General features: G+C 36.4%; 4 protein-coding genes across 5 annotated transcripts; 3 read left to right on the top strand and 1 right to left on the bottom strand.

Annotated features, from left to right (window-relative positions):
• The first annotated feature begins 9 nt into the window (after positions 1-9).
• On the top strand, positions 10-5,203 carry LOC107768097 (uncharacterized). Its single transcript, XM_016587205.2, has 4 exons — positions 10-2,222; positions 2,343-2,558; positions 2,640-4,643; positions 4,735-5,203. Exons 1-4 carry the CDS (start codon positions 1,154-1,156, stop codon positions 5,088-5,090), a joined length of 3,645 nt encoding a protein of 1,214 aa, XP_016442691.1. The 5' UTR covers positions 10-1,153; the 3' UTR covers positions 5,091-5,203.
• A 1,161-nt stretch (positions 5,204-6,364) lies between these two features.
• LOC107768096 (uncharacterized) lies at positions 6,365-11,071 on the top strand. The gene is made up of 4 exons (XM_016587204.2): positions 6,365-7,536; positions 7,770-8,060; positions 8,219-10,231; positions 10,327-11,071. Exons 1-4 carry the CDS (start codon positions 6,564-6,566, stop codon positions 10,677-10,679), a joined length of 3,630 nt encoding a protein of 1,209 aa, XP_016442690.2. The 5' UTR covers positions 6,365-6,563; the 3' UTR covers positions 10,680-11,071.
• An 835-nt stretch (positions 11,072-11,906) lies between these two features.
• On the top strand, positions 11,907-15,599 carry LOC107768094 (O-fucosyltransferase 8). Of its 2 annotated transcripts, none has more exons than XM_016587201.2 (10): positions 11,907-12,569; positions 12,785-12,871; positions 12,985-13,078; positions 13,227-13,309; positions 13,528-13,616; positions 13,764-13,884; positions 13,970-14,113; positions 14,287-14,612; positions 14,712-14,952; positions 15,051-15,599. In XM_016587201.2, exons 1-10 carry the CDS (start codon positions 12,180-12,182, stop codon positions 15,354-15,356), a joined length of 1,881 nt encoding a protein of 626 aa, XP_016442687.1. In that variant the 5' UTR covers positions 11,907-12,179; the 3' UTR covers positions 15,357-15,599. The 2 variants fall into 2 exon arrangements, with proteins under 2 accessions (XP_016442687.1, XP_016442688.1); XM_016587202.2 differs by having other exon boundaries at positions 11,908-12,569; positions 13,239-13,309.
• A 124-nt stretch (positions 15,600-15,723) lies between these two features.
• On the bottom strand, positions 15,724-20,600 carry LOC107768095 (nucleobase-ascorbate transporter 2). The gene is made up of 14 exons (XM_016587203.2): positions 20,224-20,600; positions 20,016-20,113; positions 19,508-19,684; positions 18,910-19,010; positions 18,738-18,813; positions 18,460-18,519; positions 18,042-18,226; positions 17,784-17,880; positions 17,616-17,702; positions 16,899-16,957; positions 16,730-16,821; positions 16,564-16,641; positions 16,310-16,470; positions 15,724-16,216 (listed from the first exon to the last, which is right to left on the bottom strand). The coding sequence occupies exons 1-14, from the start codon at positions 20,315-20,317 to the stop codon at positions 16,004-16,006; spliced, it is 1,578 nt and encodes a 525-aa protein (XP_016442689.1). The 5' UTR covers positions 20,318-20,600; the 3' UTR covers positions 15,724-16,003.
• Between the last annotated feature and the right edge of the window lie 928 nt (positions 20,601-21,528).

Raw genomic sequence — 21,528 nt, 5'->3', positions numbered from 1 at the left:
CTTTGTCTTTCCAAGGATAATCAGTCCATTATCTTTCTTGAATTTGTGAGCGCACAAATAAGTCTGTCTTATTTTTCATATATCATCATTGTCTGTCACCCTCCTCCAATTTTTCTTGATTGGCTCTAAAATGAACGACTGCTCGAATTCTTTATATTGAAGCATTTAGTGATAGTCATTATTCTTTGAGCCGAGAATCTATCGTAAATAGTCTCTCCACCTTTTTCCCAGTGGAGGGGGTAAGGTAACACACTATACTCCCCAAAGCCCCACTTTATTGGAGTGCATTGGGTTTTGTCGTTGTTGTTTTTAAGCATTTAGTGATAATGGGCATTTGTCAATTCAGTAAGTTTCAAATGCTCAAAGCTTCAAACGTTTTTCATTGACATTATTCAGTAAGTTCAGCGGATTGATGCCTTAACAGATTGGGTACTTGACTATGCTGTCTTCTTTATATCTTGGTCGCGATGATGAGTTATAGATATTTGTTTCTTTTTTCTTCTTTGTACATACATGAAATTATTTATCGAGTCATGTATGTGCTTCTTAATTGCGCTACTGCAGAAGATGGAAATTTCTCATTTTCAGGTGAAGTACCAGACGAGATTCGAAATCTCTCTAAATCTGGAAATATTGGATACAATTACACAGAACAGAACTGTAGTCTACCGTTACCATCTTCTGTAGAAAGCACCAAGGCTGGTTTTCGTCATCTTATTTAATGATTCGTATTGACTGTTCTGCAGCATTTGAATGTCATAGCTGTAACAACTTGAGTCGTTAATTGACTTCAAGAATGGAAGTCTTCTCTATTTATGTAGGTTTGTTTTTTTCCCCTCAAATAATTGATCTTATTACTTCAGCTGTGTAAAATAACTCCAAGATGTTTATATACCCCACAAACCAATGGAAAATATCTATGACTAACATCAACCTCCATCCAGATATGTTTGAAAATGGAAACCATTTTCGGCCAATTATTATATTAGTATCATTTATCATCAGAAACAATCTTCTGTGAAGAATGAGATAACATACAAAGATAACTAATTAAGTCTGTAAGAAGAAATAAAAGGAGAACGTTGAAACATTTATAGTATATGTCCCAAATTCTCACTACTACTTCTCGGAACCTAGTTCTATTTTCAAAGCAATGACACTCATGGAGAAATTCTTGCTCTATTCTCAACTAGCAGCCTTGTTGCTTCAATATGTAGTGACAAGTTCAGCCATCAAGACCGAAACCAACATCACAACTGATCAATTAGCTCTTCTTTCCTTGAAATCTCAGATCATTTCTGATCCTTTTGAGCTCTTGGCCAAAAGCTGGTCTCAGGATACTTCTGTTTGCAATTGGATTGGAGTCACTTGTGGCTCTCTGCACCATAGAGTGACTTCCTTGAACATCTCCAACATGGATCTAACAGGAACCATTCCTCAATATTTTGGAAACCTCACATTTCTTGTTTCTCTTGACTTGAGAAGCAACAGTTTCTATGGCACTCTGCCTCAAGAAATGGCTCATTTGCATCGGCTAAAGTTTGTTAGATTGAGTTATAACAATTTTAGCGGTGAAATTCCTTCTTGGTTTGGTTTCTTCGCTCAACTTCAAGTTCTTACTCTAAGGAATAACAGTTTTACTGGTTTAGTCCCTTATTCTATTTCTAACATTTCCAATCTTGCAACTTTGGATTTAGCCTTCAATGCTTTAGAGGGACAGATCCCAAAAGACATTGGAAACCTTAAAATTTTGAAGGGTTTAAGCTTTGAAAGTAACAATCTTACAGGTTCTATTCCTCCATCCTTCTCAAATACCTCAAAGCTAGAAACTTTGATTCTTTCTAAGAATTTCCTCCATGGAAACATCCCAAATGGGATCGGTGATCTTCACAACCTCAACTGGTTGACTATAGAAACTAATCAGCTTACAGGTTCTATACCATTCTCAATTTTCAACATTTCCACACTTGAGAGTATTGGATTTTCCGAAAATGGTTTATCTGGTAGTCTCCCTACTGATTTATGTGATCGTCTTCCGATACTCAAAGGGCTTTATCTTTCCTTTAATAAGCTACGAGGTCATATGCCAACAAGCTTGTCAAGATGTTACGAACTTCAGCTATTGTCTCTATCAAATAATGAATTTGATGGACCAATACATAGTGAAATTGGGACGTTAAGTAACTTGCAGACATTATATCTTGGATTTAACCGTTTCACAGGTATGGCACAAGGTCTTTCTTTTTTTAATTCTAATAAGTTATGAGGTCTTTCTTTTTCTTTTTCTTTTTCTTTTTCCTTTTTTTTAGCTACTTATACAGGATGTTGTCACATGATTGCAGGGGAAATACCACAGGAAATTGGGGATCTTGTTAATTTGATAATGATAGCTATGGAGAAAAACCAGCTTACAGGCCCTATACCCATGTCCATATTCAATATTTCTTCACTGCAACTTATGTCGCTGCAGGGCAACAATCTAACTGGATCATTACCAAGGGAGATTGGAAATTTAACTATGCTTCAACGTCTATATCTTGGTAGAAACATGCTAACAGGTATGCAGCCAAAGAAGTTAAAAATGTTTGCTATGCTGAACTACCTTCCTGAAGATCATTAGTTCTATATAAATTTGGCAGGTGAAATACCAAAAGAAGTAAGCAATCTCATTGAGTTGGAGGACTTTGATTTGGGGAGTAACAGATTGAGTGGTTCATTTCCAGTGGGGATTTTCAACATCTCGGGACTCAGATTGATTGATCTTACCGATAATAATATATTGGGAACCATCCCATTGAATATAGGTTCTATGCTTCCCAACATTGAACTTCTTTATCTAGGTGGCCTAACTAACCTTGCTGGGACTATACCTCATTCCCTCTCAAATTGTTCAAAACTTACTGTTCTAGATCTTTCTCTGAACAAACTGTACGGCTCGATTCCCAACTCTCTTGGAGATTTGACACTCCTAGAGACTCTAAACTTGATGGAGAACAATTTGAGCAGTGACCAGTCTTCTCAGGAACTCAGCTTCTTAACTTCCTTGACGAATTGTAGAAATCTAAAAGAACTTAGTCTTTCCTTTAACCCTCTAAATGGTATGCTTCCAGCCTCAGTTGGGAACCTTTCAACTTCTCTTGAGAAAATTTTAATTTCCGATTGCCAAATCAAAGGTAGAATTCCAAATGAAATTGGGAAATTAAGCAGCTTAATATTTTTGTTTCTCTATGGGAACAGCTTGACCGGATCAATACCCATAACGCTTGGCAACTTAATCAGGCTACAACAACTGTCTCTGGCCAGCAATAAGCTAACAGGATCCATTGGAGATAGCCTATGTAAATTGCAGAACTTGGGTAGCATATATTTGGGTGAAAATCAACTTTCAGGGCTTGTTCCTAAATGTTTAGGGAATGTTACTTCCCTTAGGGAGATAAAACTCAATTCCAACAGACTGAGTTCCACTATACCATCAAGCTTAGGTAACCTCAAAGATCTTCTGGAGCTCGACTTATCGTGTAACAACATGAGCGGCTCTTTACCTGCAGAAACTGGAAATCTAAAGGGTGCGATACGTATAGATCTTTCACAGAATCAATTTTCAAATGTTATTCCTAGAGAAATAGGAGGCATGCAAAATCTGATGCACCTCTCTTTGGCACAAAACAAGCTACAAGGATTTATACCTAACTCAATTGGTAGCATGCTGAGCTTGGAATTTCTAGACCTCTCCCATAACAATCTATCTGGATCAATACCCATGTCCTTGGAGAAACTTCAATATCTCAACTATTTCAATGTTTCCTTTAACAGCTTGCATGGTGAAATTCCCTCCGGTGGTCCTTTCAAAAATCTTTCTAGCCAGTTATTCATGTTCAATGAAGCATTGTGTGGTGCTCCAAGATTTCGTGTCCCCCGATGCCCCATTTCGTCAAACCATGGATCAAAGAGGAAGAAGTTACTTCTGATAGTTTTTCCTCTTCTGGGAGCTGCTGTGATAATTGTTTTCGTAACACTGGTATTTGTACGTATGAGGTACAGAAGAGAAGGAAAGGTTCCAGTTCCAGTCCAAGCTGATTTGTTGGCTACAAGGGGAAGAATTTCACACTATGAACTAGTACAAGCCACTGATGAGTTTAGTGAGAGTAATTGCGTTGGTTCCGGGAGTTTTGGTTCTGTTTACAAAGGCATTCTCAGAAATGGCACTACAATTGCAGTTAAAGTGTTCAACCTACAACTAGAAGGTGCATTCAAGAGTTTCGAAATAGAATGTGAAGTTCTCCGCAACCTTCGCCATAGGAATCTCACCAAAGTGATTAGTAGTTGCTCCAACCTTGACTTCAAGGCTTTGGTGCTCGAGTACATGCCTAATGGGAGCCTTGATAAGTGGTTGTATTCACATAACCACTTCTTAGACATCATGCAAAGACTAAGCATAATGATAGATGTGGCATGTGCATTGGAATATCTACACCATGGTTGCTCTGAACCTGTAGTTCATTGTGATATGAAGCCTAGCAATGTCTTGTTAGATGAAAACATGGTTGCTCATGTAAGTGACTTTGGAATTTCTAAACTACTTGGAGAAGATGAGAGTGATGTACACACTAAAACCTTGGCAACCTTGGGCTACATTGCACCAGGTAAGTCTCTTGCTTCTTGTTTCAGTATGCTATCTTTAATTTTCTTTTTTCGCTATGAAAATGATAAACTATAAGTGTGATTTTATTGTAGAGTATGGAAGGGAGGGATTGGTGTCACTAAAATGTGATGTTTATAGTTACGGGATCATGTTGATGGAAACATTTACAAGGAAAAGGCCTAATGATGAAATATTTGATGGAGGTCTTAGTTTAAAGAAATGGGTAAGTGATTCAATCCCAAAGGCAACAAGCGAAGTTGTAGATGCGAATTTGCTAAAGCCAGAAGATAGGAAACTCGTGAACAAGATAGATTGTGTAGCGTCGATCATGAAAGTGGCACTAGATTGCTCTGCTGAATCTCCTGAAGAAAGGATCAACATGAAAGATGTCGTAGGAATGCTACAGAAGATCAAGATTCAACTTCTTTCATATTCTGCAAGTACATAAAAAAAAGTTGTTTCAAATTACTTAATTGGTATAGCAAGTGTTTGATAAACTTTTTTAGCTCCATATAAAGACTGTCATTTTATATTTTTGTTTGTATTTTATAGCCATTCTACTGTACTACCTCCGGTCCATGTTATCTGCCTTTAATATTTTAGCACACTGATTAAGAAAGATATTTGATATCCTAATCATAAGACTGTTTGTCTAAGCTACTTTTATCTCTTATTAAACATCACACTTGATTAACACTCCACTATTTCGAAAGTTGGGGGTAGATTTGACAAGAAAAATGACTTATTGTTTTTCTAAAACGTCAAATATTTAGAAAGAAATTCAGTTTACTAAAAAGGCTAATATTTGGGACCAAATGGAGTAATATTTTTAAGCAGAATAACTTTATAGTGCGAGATATTACTGTTAAACTATGTAATACTGGTTTTCCTTTAGTTTCTCTTAGGATCATCCCGTAAATTTGTGCCAGTTTGGTTTTAGTATTTATTTTTCCTAAATTTGTAAAATTTAAGATTTTAAACGACAAGTGTCATCTGAAAATATAATTGGTTTTTCTAAACCAATTATATGATTTAGGTTTCTATTTCTAAGTCAACTAAGATAATCAGACCAAATCTAAAGTGGGTTTTAACTTAATTAAAAAATAAAGTATATGACCTGCTATTAAAAAAAGGGTAACCCGGTGCACTAAACTTTCGTTATGCGCGGAGTCCGGAAAAGGACCGGACCACAAGGATCTATTATATGCTGCCTTAAAATGACCTGCTATAACAAACCAAAATAAAACGATGTATAAAAGTTACTACTCATTAACATGTTCATACCAGTTTATGATTTTTAAAGGCTCAAAGTCCAAGAACTGATTGTCTGTATCTCAGCTTCTATAATTTGACTTGTAGGATCTCATTTTCTGTTCATAATATGTAAAATACGGGAAATTATATAATAGTAAACAATTAATCTTTGATTAATCAGTCTTCTTTAACAAATTACTAGGTTTATTTAAAGAACATTAAGGTTCTGGACCATTCTATTTTTAATTATTATGTTAAACATGTAGATATACTTGTAAGGTTCAGGGCTTTTTCAGCAAAGTTACCCATTCTGAGTTCATATTGAGGTATAACTAAGTAATGGGAAAAGCCACATAATGTTTGTCCAAAAGGGTGACTCTGGTCTTTGAAATGGCATTAAACTAAAGAAGAAAATAACAATCAGCATTGACTATCATTTGGCCTGTTTCTAAGCTTTCTATTTTTATACGTTGAGGAATTTTCGTGGAAAATGCTAATGAATTCAAGAATGACAATCAGTCCATTATGTTTCAAAGATGGAAAATGCTAATGAATTCAAACCTAACATCATCATTGTCTGTCACCTTCCTCTATTTCTCTTGATTGACCTTAAAGTGGACAATTGTTTGAATTCTTTACAGAATACAAAAAGGCACTTTTAGTAGTAATGGGGATATATGCCTTAGTTCTGGTACACTTTCTCTATTCCAACATAAACACAATCATGAAGAGAAAAAACAATTTCCTTTCCCCTCTTGTAGTTTCAATATGGCAGCATTTTCTGATATTATCAGCCACTGCAGAAGTCAACCTCAAAACTGATGAAGCTGCTCTTCTTGCTTTGAAATCCTATGTTACTTCTGATACTTACAATATCTTGACAAGCAACTGGACCTCAACCACTTCAGTTTGCAAGTGGATTGGAGTCACATGCGGCTCTCGCCATCAAAGAGTCACAGCCTTGGATATTTCCAACATGGAACTAATAGGAACCATCCCTCCTCACTTGGGAAATCTGTCTTTTCTGGTCTCCTTCGATATCAGTAGCAACCATTTCCATGGAATTTTGCCTCAAGAGTTGACTAATTTGCACAGATTAGAATTTATAAATGTCACTTCTAATAAGTTCACTGGAGATATTCCCTCATGGTTTTCTCTTTTGCCAGAACTCCAGCACTTGCATCTAGCATTTAACAGTTTCACAGGTATGATTCCACCGGCCATTTTTAATGCATCCAAACTAGAGAGTTTAGTGTTGGGAGTTAATCAGTTACAAGGGGAAATTCCAAATGAAATTGGTAATCTTCAAGACTTGACATGGTTGAGTTTGGGATCAAATCAGCTAACAGGCCTTGTACCACTTAGCCTGTTCAACATTTCGTCGTTACAACGTTTGGTCCTGACAAACAATAGTTTGTCTGGAAACCTTCCTGTCGATATATGCTCGAATCTCTCAGAACTCATGGTACTTGCACTGTCTAACAATGAATTTGATGGACAAATTCCTTTGGACATTGACAAATGCTCAAACCTTCAAATTTTGTCATTATCATTCAATAGGTTCACTGGAGTGATACCTAGAAAGATTGGGAATTTGACTATGATATCTTCTTTATACCTTGGTCGAAATGATTTGGAAGGTGAGTTATACATATTTGTATTTTTTCTTCTTTGCGGATACATGAAAAATTATTTCTGGAGTCATATATGTGCTCCTTACAGACTCTCTATCCCGGGTAGGGGTAAGCTCTGCGTACACACTACCCTCCCCAGACCCCACTTGTGGGATTTTACTGGGTTGTAGTTGTATATATGTGCTCCTTAATTTCTCTACTGCAGAAAGTGGACTTACTGTTTATGATTTAATTTGCAGGTGAAATACCAGAAGAGATTGGATATCTCCGTAATCTAGAGATACTGGATGTGCAGAACTGTAGCCTAAGTGGTCCTTTACCATCTTCTATAAGTAACATAACTTCACTTCGATCGCTCAACCTTTATGGCAATAAGCTCTCTGGCTCATTGCCCCCGGATATGTGTTTGAACATGCCTGATCTCAGAGCATTTGATCTTGGGAATAATCAATTCAGTGGAACCATTCCAAAAGAATTTGGAAACTGTACTTCACTTTCTGACCTCTTCCTAAGAGAAAACAACCTAATAGGTATCATCTTGTTATTTTTTTTCAAGCTTTTGGCGTGTATTGGTATGCTATTCTTAACCTTGTATGGTTCTTGGTATCATCTTTTCCTTTTCTTTTACAAGATTTTGGTGTTGTTGCTATGCTTTTCATATCCTGATGAGTCACTCAAACATCATCAGGTGAGTTACCAATGCAGATTGGTAATCTTTTCAATTTGGGAAGATTAGATCTACACTACAACTTCTTAACAGGTCCTATTCCATCTACAATATTCAACATGTCAAACATAAGGGGCATTTCTTTTTTGGGGAACTTCTTTACGGGAAGTCTTCCAGCAGATATAGGACATGGCCTTCCTAATCTTGAAGAACTTTATCTTGGTTACAATAACCTTACTGGATCCATCCCTAACTCTCTATCAAATGCTTCCAACATTTTCCGGCTGGGAATTGGATATAATAACTTTTCTGGTCCTTTTCCGAGGTCATTTGGTAATCTAAGACGTTTAGAGTACCTAAATGTGAATGACAATCATTTCACAAGAGAACCTTCATCTCCAGAATTGACTTTCTTCGATTCCTTGACAAATTGCAGACATTTAAGACAACTGTGGATAGGTTATAATCCACTCGATGGAAATCTTCCCGCTTCTGTTGGAAATCTCTCAAGTTCTCTTGACTACGTTTATGCTGCTTATAGTGAAATCAGAGGCAGCATGCCCAGTGAAATTGGATATTTAAGTGGTTTGTCTTTCTTGTTTCTTCAAGGCAATTACTTGAGTGGATTCATTCCAAGTTCAATAGGGAATTTAGAGAATCTTCAAGCGTTAAATTTGTATGACAACAAAATGATAAGTGGACCTATCCCTGAGGAACTCTGCAATTTGAAGAATTTGGGATTCTTGAGCTTGGGAAATAATGAGATTTGCTGTCCTATACCAGCATGTTTAGGGAACATTAAATCTCTTAGATACGTTTACTTAGATTCCAACAAATTGATTTTTAGCATACCTCCCAGCCTGTGGAACCTCAATGATCTCTTGCATCTTGATGTGTCCTCAAATTTCTTGGAAAGCTCTCTACCTCCAGAAATTGGAAATCTAAAAGTCGCAACATTACTGAATATATCGAAGAATCGAATCTCAGGAATTATCCCGAGCACAATTGGAGCAATGCAAAATATGGCTGAACTTTCTTTTGCAGAAAATAGACTAGAAGGGCCTATTCCAGAGTCATTGGGAAACATGGTCGCCTTGGAATCGTTAGATTTGTCTCATAACAAACTCTCTGGTGGCATTCCCAAATCATTGGTAGGTCTTTCACATCTTAACTATCTCAATGTATCTTACAACAGATTGAGTGGTGAAATTCCAACTGGAGGTCCTTTTGCGAACTTCTCTTATGATTCATTCCTTTCAAATGAGGCATTATGTGGCGCTGCTAGATTGCAGATACCAGCATGTAGGTCTAATTCTCCTCATAGGAAAAGAAAAAAGAAAGTGCTTCTTATTGTGCTGATCTCACTGATGGCTGCTTCAATCATAATGCTCTCAGTCACGCTCACCATCTTTTTGGTGATTAGATGTCGAAAGAGGAAAACAATCATTGCTACTCATCAGGCGGATTCTTCTCCAGCCACAGTACATGGAAGAGTTTCGTACCATGACCTTCAACAAGCAACAAATGGATTCAGTACGAGCAACTTGCTCGGGTATGGAAGTTATGGGTCTGTTTACAAAGCTACATTTGGGAGTACTATATTGGCCGTTAAGGTATTCAACTTGCAAACAGAAGGCGTATTCAAGAGTTTCGATACAGAATGTGAAGTCTTGCGCAACCTTCGTCACAGAAATCTGGCTAAAGTCATCAATAGTTGCTCCAACGTTGATTTCAAAGCCTTGGTATTAGAGTACATGCCTAATGGAAACCTAGACGATTGGCTTCACTCTGAGAGTTGTTCCTTAGATATCATGCAGAGAGTAGACATAATGATTGATGTGGGATCAGCATTAGACTATCTCCATAACGGCTATTTTGTGTCCGTTGTTCACTGTGATCTAAAGCCTAGCAATGTCCTACTCGACGAAGATATGGTTGCACATGTGAGTGACTTTGGCCTAGCAAAGTTATTAGGGGTAGGAGAAAGTATTGCACAAACCAAAACTCTTGCAACCATCGGGTACATTGCACCAGGTAACAATCATGTCAACATGCTTCATTTCTCCTCCTAATTTCAACCATTTGAAAGAGACCATATTCTCTTGATATCTTGTTGTATTTTAATGCAGAGTTTGGATTGGAAGGACTAGTATCTACAAGGTGTGACATTTACAGCTATGGTATCATGTTGATGGAAACGTTTACGAGAAAGAAGCCAACAGATGAACAGTTTGCTGAAAATGCAAGCTTGAGGGAGTGGATAAGACAATCATGGCCACAAGGAATGGACAAGATAATAGATCCTGAGCTAATGACACCAGAGGAGAAGAACAAAACAGGAAAGGTGCAGTGCTTATCAACCATCATGGAATTAGCTCTGCGGTGCACTGCAGACTTGGCAGAGGAAAGACTGAATATCAAACATGTTCTTGCTCAACTCAAGACTCTCAGGACTATGTTGGAAAATGTAATAAGGCACTAAAGGATTGAGGAAGATGGTTGTATATTCTTATATTACTGTCAAGTTTTTGAATTGAATTTCTAAGGTCTTGAAGGCCTCGAAATTAGGAATTTAATGTCTTGCTGAGGTTCTTTAGGGCCGCCATTCAACAGTATGAAAGGTGCTCCTAATCTGTCAAGTTATTTACCAGAGAAGAATGTGGTTACACAACAACAAAAAAATTATAACAGTGGTGTTTGGGCCAGCTTGGCCGCACATCAAACTATTGTTTGGGCAGCGAACAATGGTCTCTCATGTTGTCATTACACTTCATTCACCACTAAAACAGAAGGCAAAGAAAATTATAAGTTGTGTCAAGATGATTTGTAGGTATTTTCCAATGAATGATACAAATTAGTTTCGTAGTGTTGAAGTGTGAACTTAATCATGTGCAAGTTTGATTCTTTTTCATTGGCCAAACAAATGAAAATTTCTTTTAATATTGAGTGGTAGTGAGACTCGAACAAGATTTCTGTCTGCTATGCTACTATTTTGAAGTGTATGATCAGCTCATTTAAAAGCTTAAGTTGTTAAAGAAAACATTCTTTCAATATAATGAAAAAATTTAGGGAAAAACTTTTGAATAACGCCGTTCCTTTTTGATGTTTACACGTAAACTACCATCGGAGATGGGGACATTGACTAAAAGGCCATATATGGGATGTGGCTACAAGAATCTCCAGATTATGTAGTTATAGGAAAATTTTCAAACTACTTTTTAAACTTTGTCTTTCGATTTGTATAAAAGATAGTAACAAAAAATGAGATAGAAGAACCTTTAAGTACAAATAAAAATAAAATAAAGATTATAGAATAGGACATCGAGGAAAATCAACCGTTTGGTATTAAATGTTAGTTAAAAAGGCCCCACCAGGCACCAACGATCCCCTCGTATCAAAAAGAACTGAAAAGGCCATGTTTTTTCTTATAGGAATGAAAAAATTGAACCACTAACAATTAATCCGTGACGCCATGTAAATGGTTTTTTATTTAAACCCATTTTCCTCTTCCAAAATCCCTCTTAAATAACACAAAATCATAAGCGTAAAGACCAGAGTTTCTCACAGTTTGGTGGGTAGTAGTTATAGTTAGATGGCAATTCTTCTTTTATATCCTATTCGGTGTCTGCTTCAAACAAATATAATATTCAACTTTTTTTAATGCCTTAAATTTTACTCGTATGCTAATTCTGGATGATCCTAGTTTTGGTTTGGTTGTATATCTCACAGTCACCAATAACTTTACTTACAATTTATGCATAGACGTTTCAGTTTGATCTATTTTTCATGTAACTTTCTCAACAAACTTCAATTGAAAACCAATTCTTGAAATGGGCATTCACAAAAAATATTTTAAACATACTTGTGGAATTATATTCTAGGCATTCAGAACATATTAAAAAGAAAAGGAGGAGATAGTGTAATTGATCTCTGCTTCTGTTACGTTGGAGCTCAAACTTTCTGAGCTATTAGTTGTGAGAAAATGGGGAAAAAAGGGTCTCCTAGAGGTCGTCGAGTGGAGAACCAGGAATTAGATGTATCATTTGGGGTTAAAGAACATGAATTTCGAAGTTTAGATATGCAACACGGAGGTGATCCTCCTCTAGGAAGAAGGTTATCAGGGGGAGATTACAATTGGGACAAAGTTGTTTTGTCCAAAGGGTTGAAAAATGATTCTGTTAAGTTCACTCCTTTTAAAGGAGTTCATGTTGGGAAGAGGCAAATGTGGTGGCTGCATAGACATATTAGGTCTATAGTTTTCACAATTTTGTTAATGGGCTTTCTTTTCCTTTTAGATTCTCTTGTATGCTTTATTTTTGACCCCGCAATGCTTCAGAATAATTTTTCTTTACAAGGCTCAAGTAAGACCAAGGTATGACATTGTGATTCCTATAGTCTACTAGCAGTCATTTTACGCCTTTCCAGATAACGATGATATAGAACAACGCTAAGGTGATAGGAACTATGATTTTCACATAAGTCCCTAGTATACTGAATGGAATGTGTAAACATGAATTTCTTAGAATATATAATATGAACTCCGAAAGGTGATTTATTTTAATTTGCTATCTTATTTTGCACCTGAAGGTGGGAATGATAGAGAAGACTGAAAAAGAAGGTCCAGTAAAGCTGCATGAAAGGTTGCTAAATCTGGCTGCTGCTTCTCTTGCTGAGGTTGTGATACTCAACCAGATTAATTTCATTCGAAAATTGCATTTAAAACCATAGTCACTAACAATCCTAATATAACTTCTACCTTTTATTTGGCTTTCTTTAAATTGCTGCAGAGAGAGTTTAAGCAAGAGTCATCAAAGTTATGGGAGGAGCCATACCCTCAGGCATCATCTTGGAAACCTTGTGCAGATAAAACTAGTCCACAAGGTAAGGGTATTTTTGCTCTTATGTGTAGTTTGCTCATACATGAATTATGTTGATTTACTATATGCATCTTTAATTGTTTCATTTCTCATATCTGAGAGTAGGTAATTCACTCTTTGAATTTTGAATTCCGGTATATAATTGTTTAAAGTTGTCAGGGCAGGGAAACCTAGAAACATCACTGGCTATATACTGATCAGCGCAAATGGAGGACTAAATCAACAAAGAGTTGCTGTAAGTATAGAACAGTGCTTTTTTTCCTTTTTACTCTTAGTCGAGTTGTACAGTTGAGTCTACTTGTCTCTTTTTTTGTCCTGAAGATTGTGATCTACAAGTGAAAACACTAGTATATGGAACTCTGCGCACGTTCATGATTGTTTGCTAGGTAGGACTGTTATGTTTGCTTATTCTTGAATAGATCATGAAATGAAATTTTGTAATTGTGCCTGCAGGTCTGCAATGCTGTTGCTGTAGCATCTCTCCTAAATGCCACTTTGGTCATTCCCAAGTTTCTTTATAGCAATGTCTGGAAGGATCCTAGGTTTGATATTTTTGTCTGATTCTAATTGTCCCTCTAGTTATTCAAATACCCAAGAAAAGAGGAAAATTAGTTTTACAGCCAAAATTTCTTCCACCAGTCGGCTAAATTTAACAGCAAGCTATAACACTCTTTTTGCTGCGAGCACAGCCAGTTCGGGGATATATATCAAGAAGACTATTTCTTGGATATGTTGAAGGATGAAGTTAATATTATAAAGGAGCTCCCTCCTAATCTGAAATTACTTGATGTAGAAGCAGCTGGAAGTCTTGTACGTTTTTCTCTTAAGTTGAAAAGTTGGGACAGATTGTATTTACTTGGAGGATAGCTTATAATACCTTTTTTCCTTTGCTTAGATAACTGATGCAGATCTCTCAAAGGAGGCTACACCTGATGAATACATTAAGAAGATACTTCCCCTCCTCTTACGCAATCGAGTTGTTCACTTTTTAGGATATGGAAATAGACTCGGCTTTGACCCATTGCCATATGAACTTCAGGTGAAGAGCATTCTTTAATTGTTTGATTGGCTAGGGAATATATGTATGTTTGGTATGACATCTGCAAAAAATATCTAGATTGTGCTACTTATTCATAAGACTTTGTAAAAATGATCAATGATGGTATTTTAGTTTCTGTTCTTGTTTATAGACAAATTTGTAATTTGTTGCAGAGACTAAGGTGCAAGTGCAACTTCCATGCCTTAAAGTTTGTGCCAAAGATCCAAAAAAGGGGTTCTTTACTGGTTAGGCGGATTCGGAGATATGATTTTGCAAGGAGCACATTGGATAAGCAACTTCTTGGAAACTTAATGCCGCGTGTTGACCATAGTGCAGCAGAAGGCCCTTCCAAGTACCTTGCTTTGCATTTAAGGTTTGAGATTGATATGGTGGCCTACTCTATGTGTGAATTTGGTGGTGGAGAAACTGAGAGAAGGGAATTGCAAACTTATCGACAAGTCCATTTTCCTTTACTTCTTGAGCGTCTTAAGGAATCAAAGTATAGTTTCTGCTGTACAACAGTTACACACCTTTTAGTTTGACAGAGTTTGAGTGATAGTTCAATTGACCATAAGTTTTGGTTTACCGGTGTCTGCAGGTCTTATTCTCCAGAGGAGCTAAGAAGGATGGGCAAATGTCCATTGACACCAGAAGAAGCAGCACTAGTTCTCGCTGGCCTTGGTTTCAAACATGGAACATACATCTATCTTGCTGGTTCCGACATATATGGAGGTCAATCAAGAATGCAAGCTTTAACTACCCTCTATCCCAACCTAGTGACCAAGGAAAATCTTCTCTCACCAAGTGAACTCGCGCCATTTAGAAACTTTTCTTCTCAAGTAAGTTGCTTCTGATTTGTAGGCATGCGAATACACACACACACACACACGAACATATTATATGTGACTCTAACAACAAGTTATCACTTATAATGCAGCTTGCAGCATTGGACTTCATTGCATGTGCAACATCCGATGTATTTGCAATAACAGACTCGGGCAGTCAGCTATCATCCCTTGTGTCAGGGTTCAGAACATATTATGGTGGTGGTCATGCTCCCACGTTGAGGCCTAGCAAGAAGAGGCTTGCTGCAATTTTGTCAAGAAATAAGACCATAGGATGGAACAGTTTCGAGGAGAAGATCCGGAAGATGATTGATGAAGGTCAGAGAGTGCAGGTACGAGGCTTTGGTCGTAGTATTTATCGACACCCCAGATGCAAAGAGTGCATGTGCAGGCATTAGAGTGATCAAACTTTTCCTCAGCAACTCCCAACTCCAAATTCCTTGTCCAACATTAATTTGTTGTGTAAAAGAACTTTAGAATAGTACATAAAGTTGGTCCGCTTTTGTATCAAATCCTAAGGAGAAAAAGTGTGGGACGACTGGAAATTAGTCCCATGCATATGAAAGCATCTTTCTCATTGAAATTCCTACTTATTGTCTTCTCATCACTAAAAAATTTAGGGAAAAGGAAACTGAGAAAAACTTAACTTAGCTCGCGTCGAAAAGCTTTTGGCAAGTGAATTTTTGCTTGCACCTTCGTCATTGAAGGGATAAGGTATCTGAGAAAAACTTAAAACTTTTGCTTGCATCCAACAGAGTACGGTACTATCTTTTAAGAAAACCTTTTCATTATGCCAAAATAGGCCTTGACATTTATGGCTACAAATAAATTAATAAATATTCATGTCAATTAATGTCTACTTCCTAAGATAGTGCATTCCTCGTTCATCCTAACTCTTCTACATAGAGAGGTCTTCATTTCCTTTCATCTCCAGTCCTTTGATCCAAATATATCATTAGGGGTCACAACCCTGAGATAGGATGAGATAAAACTCTTCTCACTTTAACCTCCTTCCCTTTAGTCCAAAAATGCATCTTTAACACGATCATGAAGGTGGAAAAAAGCGGTTGAGATTAAAAGGGAGAGTGTAAAACTCTTCATTTCGACTATCCCCCTTAAAAGTCCTGAACTTCACCCACCATGGCATTCCTCTGTCTTTCGCACTGTCCTTGTAATCCAATGTGTTGTCCAGGAACACAGAAACCATCAACGCCACAGTCGGGGAAGACAGAAAGATAGTGTTGAGAAAATCATTGAACTGCATAGTTACAGTAGAACCAGATATCAGTTACTGATGACTTTATAGGAAATCAACAAATTTAGAAAGTTAAATATATAATGCTTGACTCACCCATCCAGCCTTAGTATGGGCAGGACCATGAAAAGCAGCAGTAGTGTATTCCCTGAAGTACTCGGGAATAGACAACCCGAGGAAGAGAGAAACACCAGCAATGAAGAGGTTTCTCATCGAGTTCATGTTTGTGAACTGCAAAAATGATAATCCCACAGAAGCTGGAAATAAAAGAAATGTTTATCAGTTGGGGAAGATAAACAAAGAGATATAAGAATGAAGTTGTCAGGAGATGAGTTACTAAAGGTTCTCACCAACAAGACCAAACAAGACACAATATACAGCAGCGAATATTGGGAAAGGTATTGATGCAAATAATGCTCCAAATTTGCCTACAAATGTCAAAATAATGGATTATTTATGAGGAAATAAGTCAAGACTAGCTGAAAGATAATTTTAGATATGGCAGAAATCACCCACCTAATAGTGAGAAGAAGATCATAAAGCCAGCTGAAATTTGGATAACTCTGCGGCTACCCACACGAGTGCTTCCAAGAAGACCCACATTCTCACTGTTGTCATAAATGATATGTCAAACCCGAGAGAAAAATCACAGAGCATAAAGTAATATAGGAGTTGAGTTACTAACATAGAAACTGTGCACCCAGTGGCTGTCCCAAAAAGTCCACTAAACAAGATACCAATACCCTGCAAACAAAAAGTTCAACATCAGTCTCTAGCTACATCTCCCTAAAACATCACATAATATGGGGCATTCCGTGATTCAAATCTTTTTTTCGAGAAGAAATTATCATTGGAGAGTTGAAAATCAAAGTTTTCTGCACTTAAAATATTTAACGTTTTTTTAGATCCCCACTTAAACACTGCCAACCTAAGATGTTGACAGGTATGAAGCACCTAATATTATACGATTTGTTTCAAGAATAAAGAAATTCTGGGAATTTGAGGGTCAACATCATTATATTCTGCACTTATATTATGCAAGGTCCTCTTGGAAACACTCACTACCACCAACCTATAGATGTTCCAGGTTTGCAGAGACTAGAGAATCATCACTGTCATGAGAACTCCAGAGGCTCAATTTTGAGAAGTATTCTTAAAAAGGGACCCCAAAATGAAATTTAACCACTAATGATGAATGTGTATATTATTTATATCCAGCTGAAGTGAATTTTCATTTGATAACTTGACAAACCAAGATTCAAAAGGTGAGATTTGGAAAAGGATTAGAAGATCTAGGCTGCTAACATCATCTATTTATTGGTATTCAACATAAAACATGATATTAAAGATTCATACAAATTCTTTTCAAGAAAACATGTTTGTTACAAGTTACTGCACAAACCTGCCAGCCAATGCCACGGCTCAGAACATGAGCTGGGGGCGGTGTTGCACTTGCTAAGCGAGATGCTGCTTTATATGCTCCAGTTGACTGAAGACAAAAGAGTAAGACTTAGCTGTGTACAAAATGGAAAAACATGACCACAATCCATCAATTTTATTCAGGTTTAACCTCAATCAAGGAGACAAGCACAGCAGCCATCATTCCAAAAGCATGACCAGCATCAAAAGTAGGAGCTCCCCATTGAAGTGGATATGGAATCTTTATCCTGAAAACCAAAGTGGACAAGAGATGAATTCCTCCAATCTTTAAGTCTCTAATAAAATGTGTCGTTTATCAGACCCTACTTTAAATTCTAGAGTGTGTCGTTAGATAAAAAGGCTACATTATTCATCTAAAAAGTGGAAGAAGCTGAAATTGGATATCAACCATGGTGCAGTCGAGATGAGGTTTGCTCTATCAGTGCGGCAGTGTTTTTGGGTAACCTCTGGGTGATGTTTGTATGCACCACTGGCCGTTAGGAGGTGTGCATAAGCCCAAATAACCGTGATTGACATAATTAGAGCAAATCGTTCCATCACCGGCAGTTGCCTGAACTGGAAGTTTTTCAAATACTGTGCAAAAAATGAATTAATCATCAGGCAACCATTTTGAAGTTCCCTTGCATTTATATTTATGAAATAGAAGACAGAAAAGTTTGGAGATAGCACTGTCTCTGTTATTCTCGATGTTGTAAAAGAAGACTGACTGGCCAAAAATATGAATTTAGTTTCACATAAGCAAGAAGCAAACTATTAGGTTTTGGACCCAAAAAAGCAGGCTTAAAAGCTTCAAAAAAGTGACAAACCTGAGAGAAGATCACAAATAAAATGAACATTGGTACACCAATTTCCACACACTGTCCAGCCTGTTATAAAGTTGCACAAACATAAAACAGTAGTCAGTGTAAGCTGACAAAAGCATACACAACATTATGCATGAAACAATTGGATATAACAATAAAGTTTTGTTTTCGGTAGATAAATCCTCAACCGAGCATAAAACAGTAGTCAGTGTAAGCTGACAAAAGCATACAACATTATGCATGAAACAATTTTGTTTTCGGTAGATAAATCCTCAACCTACCACTGGGAAACCCTTATCAAAAAGACCAAATCCTGCTAGAGCAATTACCGGAACCATTCCTAGTGGGCTGAAAAATCTGAAGTATACAGCAAGTCAGCATTTTGAAGCCGTTAACATGATAAACAGTATATGATGAGTGAAAAGAAATTTCATCTTGGTGGAAAATTTGTACCTGGAACAAATAGCCCAAAGTTGACTATAACCCAAAATAATCTGAACACTTGATGCTACTATCAATGCACCTTGTATTGCTCTCATCGTACTTAAGAATCTCTAAAAGTGAGGATAAAACAAAAATAGTGCAATACTGTTAGTTTTCTCAAGAAAATATTAATAAGCCAAGAAATGGCTACTAAATTTGCACTCCTTGAATAAGCCAGCCATTCATGAAATGCTACAACCACATCTAGACTGAAGGGAATTTGCAAGATTTTACTTGATCATTTAAAATCACACTAAAAGCACAAGTGCTCAGACTGAAAGAACAAAAACAACTGCCATACTTGAAATAATCACATAATCACTTCCTACTTCATTATTATGAGCAACAAAATGCAGCTAGCTATCTTGAATCCAAATATCCAATCAATGAACTAAATACATCATAGTGCACACTTGATCAGACAAAATTACCCACTATCCTCGTTTCCTTTTATAACAGAAAAAATCACTTAGAGACAGCTGGTGCACGGGTCAAAATCGGATGGGTAATGGGCCCACCCCTCTATATCTCTACTTAAGTTAATTCACCTTAGTCTTAGAATACTTACTTCTTGAGGATCAGTAATCCTTGTCAATGACGAATCATGGATTATGGAAATTACTGGTACAACAAAAGCCCATGACCCTCCAATAATAGTAGGCAAACGTGTTCCAAATAAAGTTTGAAGGAGTGTATTGATTCCTTCAACAAAAAGCAAGGTCTGCACCACCCTCACTTTGTCACCCTGCCATTTAAGAATCAAAAATGCCACCAAACATAACATCCAAAATCAGCAGAAAATAATAAATAAATAAATAAACAAGCCATAAGCAAATGGAATTTTTTAATTCATGATAATTTTTTCTACAAGTCGATTCAAAATCAAGTCTAAGAATGTGAAAGACCATTCAAAGTAATTTAATGTCCAAGAAAGTGTTATGTTCATTCTTTTGACTTGTAAAAATGAGACTCGCTTTTCATGGAGTTACTAAATGATTTTGAGTTTACAATCAATGAAAACACATGAACATTGGCCAGGAAAAAAAAGCATGAAAACTCCAGAAAAAGTAGCTTACATCAGTTCCACCCATCAAAGGAACAAGAAATGAAGGAATCATAACAGCAGTCCCCAATGCCAATATATAATGCTGAAAGCCCAAAGCAATAGCTTCCCCTGTTTCATTCACACATCCAAATTCAGTTCAAACAGATTCATCTCATACAAAACACAAAGAAATCAAATAACAAGCTCATTCATTCAAAAAGATACAAACTTTATCATACCCCAAGAAGGATTAGAGTCAATACAATACTCCAAACCCTGAAGCTGGTCCATTGGAGGATGACTAATTTCTTCAGGTTTAGGAGCAGCTGCCATTGCCTTAAAATCTCTCAATTCTTTCCACTAAAAACTCAAATGGGGTATCAAAAAATGAATCAAGAAAGATGACTAGTTCAATGCAAGTGGGGTTTTAGTGAATCAATGAGATAACAAAGTAAAAGCTGTAAACAAGCAAAGTTAGTGAAAGAAAAAAGCAAAAAAAGGTGATTGGAGAGAGAGGGAAAGAAAAAGAGAGAAAGAGAAGTCAAGATGATGTGATGTGTATCGGTTTATATATATATAGACTATAGAGAAAGAAGATTTAGCAGCACCTGCAACCCACTCTTTGAAAGTGAATTTTTACTTTGCTTATTAAGGTTTATTTAGTGTTCTTTTGGCTTTGATAATGAGAGTGTCCGTTAACTTTTTCGTGTATTCCGGAAATGCCCTGAAGGAACTTCCAAAGACATCTCATATGTTACCGTTAGTTTCTGTTGTTTGCTTGACTGTACTTTTTTCTGCACCCTCTTTATTTTTCATCTTTTAACTCAAACTTCATTAAAAAACCCTTTAGACTTGTATTATCACAAATTAATTACCACTGTACTATATTATGAATTAGTACTCCCTCTAGTTCACTTTAAGTAATTTTTTTGTTTTTTTCACGCATATTAAAGAATTCACTTTTTAATATTAATTAATAATGAAATTGATCATATTATTCTTAATTTGTTCATTGAAAATATAACAAACTATTCATGGGCTCTTTACTCCAAGGGCAACTTTAAAAAGTACTCCTTCCGCTCACTTTTACTTGGCACGTTTTAACTTTGTACGGCTCTTAAGAAATAATAAATGAAGTGCATAGTTTACCATGATACTCATATTAATTAATGCATATTTTATTGGATTTGAGAAAATGATTTGAAATGAGTAATAGATATTGTGGGTATAACAGGAAAAAAAATTATTTTCTCTTAATATGCGTAAAGTGACAAAAAATAAAAATCTATTTTTAGTATACATGCCAAGTAAAAGTGAACGGATGGAGTAGAAGTTAATTCCTTCTTTATATCTGAAAAAATTAAATTAACTATTTAATATTTAGTAATATTAAATCACTTGAGAGAGTAATATTTAGTATTACAGAGACTTATAAATTAATTATTTTACAAGTGATACGATTGTGTGAATATTTCTTAAAAATCCTTCAAACTCTTTCTTAAAAATATTGTTATAGGAACACGTGAATTCTGATTTTGATTTGA

Source organism: Nicotiana tabacum, chromosome 17, assembly GCF_000715075.1.
Source record: "Nicotiana tabacum cultivar K326 chromosome 17, ASM71507v2, whole genome shotgun sequence".
NCBI classification, from domain to species: domain Eukaryota; kingdom Viridiplantae; phylum Streptophyta; class Magnoliopsida; order Solanales; family Solanaceae; genus Nicotiana; species Nicotiana tabacum.
This window is presented reverse-complemented; position numbering and strand designations above follow the sequence as displayed.

What these genes read in the sequence shown, in the direction of transcription:
- LOC107768094 (XM_016587201.2), top strand. Translation starts at nt 12,180, where the DNA reads ATGGGGAAAAAAGGGTCTCCTAGAGGTCGTCGAGTGGAGAACCAGGAA. An exon ending in AATGTCTGGAAGGATCCTAG is followed by an intron (nt 13,617 to 13,763) that starts GTTTGATATTTT and finishes CTGCGAGCACAG; the next exon opens with CCAGTTCGGGGATATATATC. An exon ending in CATTGCCATATGAACTTCAG is followed by an intron (nt 14,114 to 14,286) that starts GTGAAGAGCATT and finishes AATTTGTTGCAG; the next exon opens with AGACTAAGGTGCAAGTGCAA.
- LOC107768095 (XM_016587203.2), bottom strand. Translation starts at nt 20,317, where the DNA reads ATGGCAGCTGCTCCTAAACCTGAAGAAATTAGTCATCCTCCAATGGAC. An exon ending in TGACTCTAATCCTTCTTGGG is followed by an intron (nt 20,114 to 20,223) that starts GTATGATAAAGT and finishes TGAATGAAACAG; the next exon opens with GGGAAGCTATTGCTTTGGGC. An exon ending in GCCGTGGCATTGGCTGGCAG is followed by an intron (nt 16,958 to 17,615) that starts GTTTGTGCAGTA and finishes TTTTGTTTGCAG; the next exon opens with GGTATTGGTATCTTGTTTAG.
- LOC107768096 (XM_016587204.2), top strand. Translation starts at nt 6,564, where the DNA reads ATGGGGATATATGCCTTAGTTCTGGTACACTTTCTCTATTCCAACATA. An exon ending in AAGAGAAAACAACCTAATAG is followed by an intron (nt 8,061 to 8,218) that starts GTATCATCTTGT and finishes AAACATCATCAG; the next exon opens with GTGAGTTACCAATGCAGATT. An exon ending in CATCGGGTACATTGCACCAG is followed by an intron (nt 10,232 to 10,326) that starts GTAACAATCATG and finishes ATTTTAATGCAG; the next exon opens with AGTTTGGATTGGAAGGACTA.
- LOC107768097 (XM_016587205.2), top strand. Translation starts at nt 1,154, where the DNA reads ATGACACTCATGGAGAAATTCTTGCTCTATTCTCAACTAGCAGCCTTG. An exon ending in TGGTAGAAACATGCTAACAG is followed by an intron (nt 2,559 to 2,639) that starts GTATGCAGCCAA and finishes TAAATTTGGCAG; the next exon opens with GTGAAATACCAAAAGAAGTA. An exon ending in CTTGGGCTACATTGCACCAG is followed by an intron (nt 4,644 to 4,734) that starts GTAAGTCTCTTG and finishes ATTTTATTGTAG; the next exon opens with AGTATGGAAGGGAGGGATTG.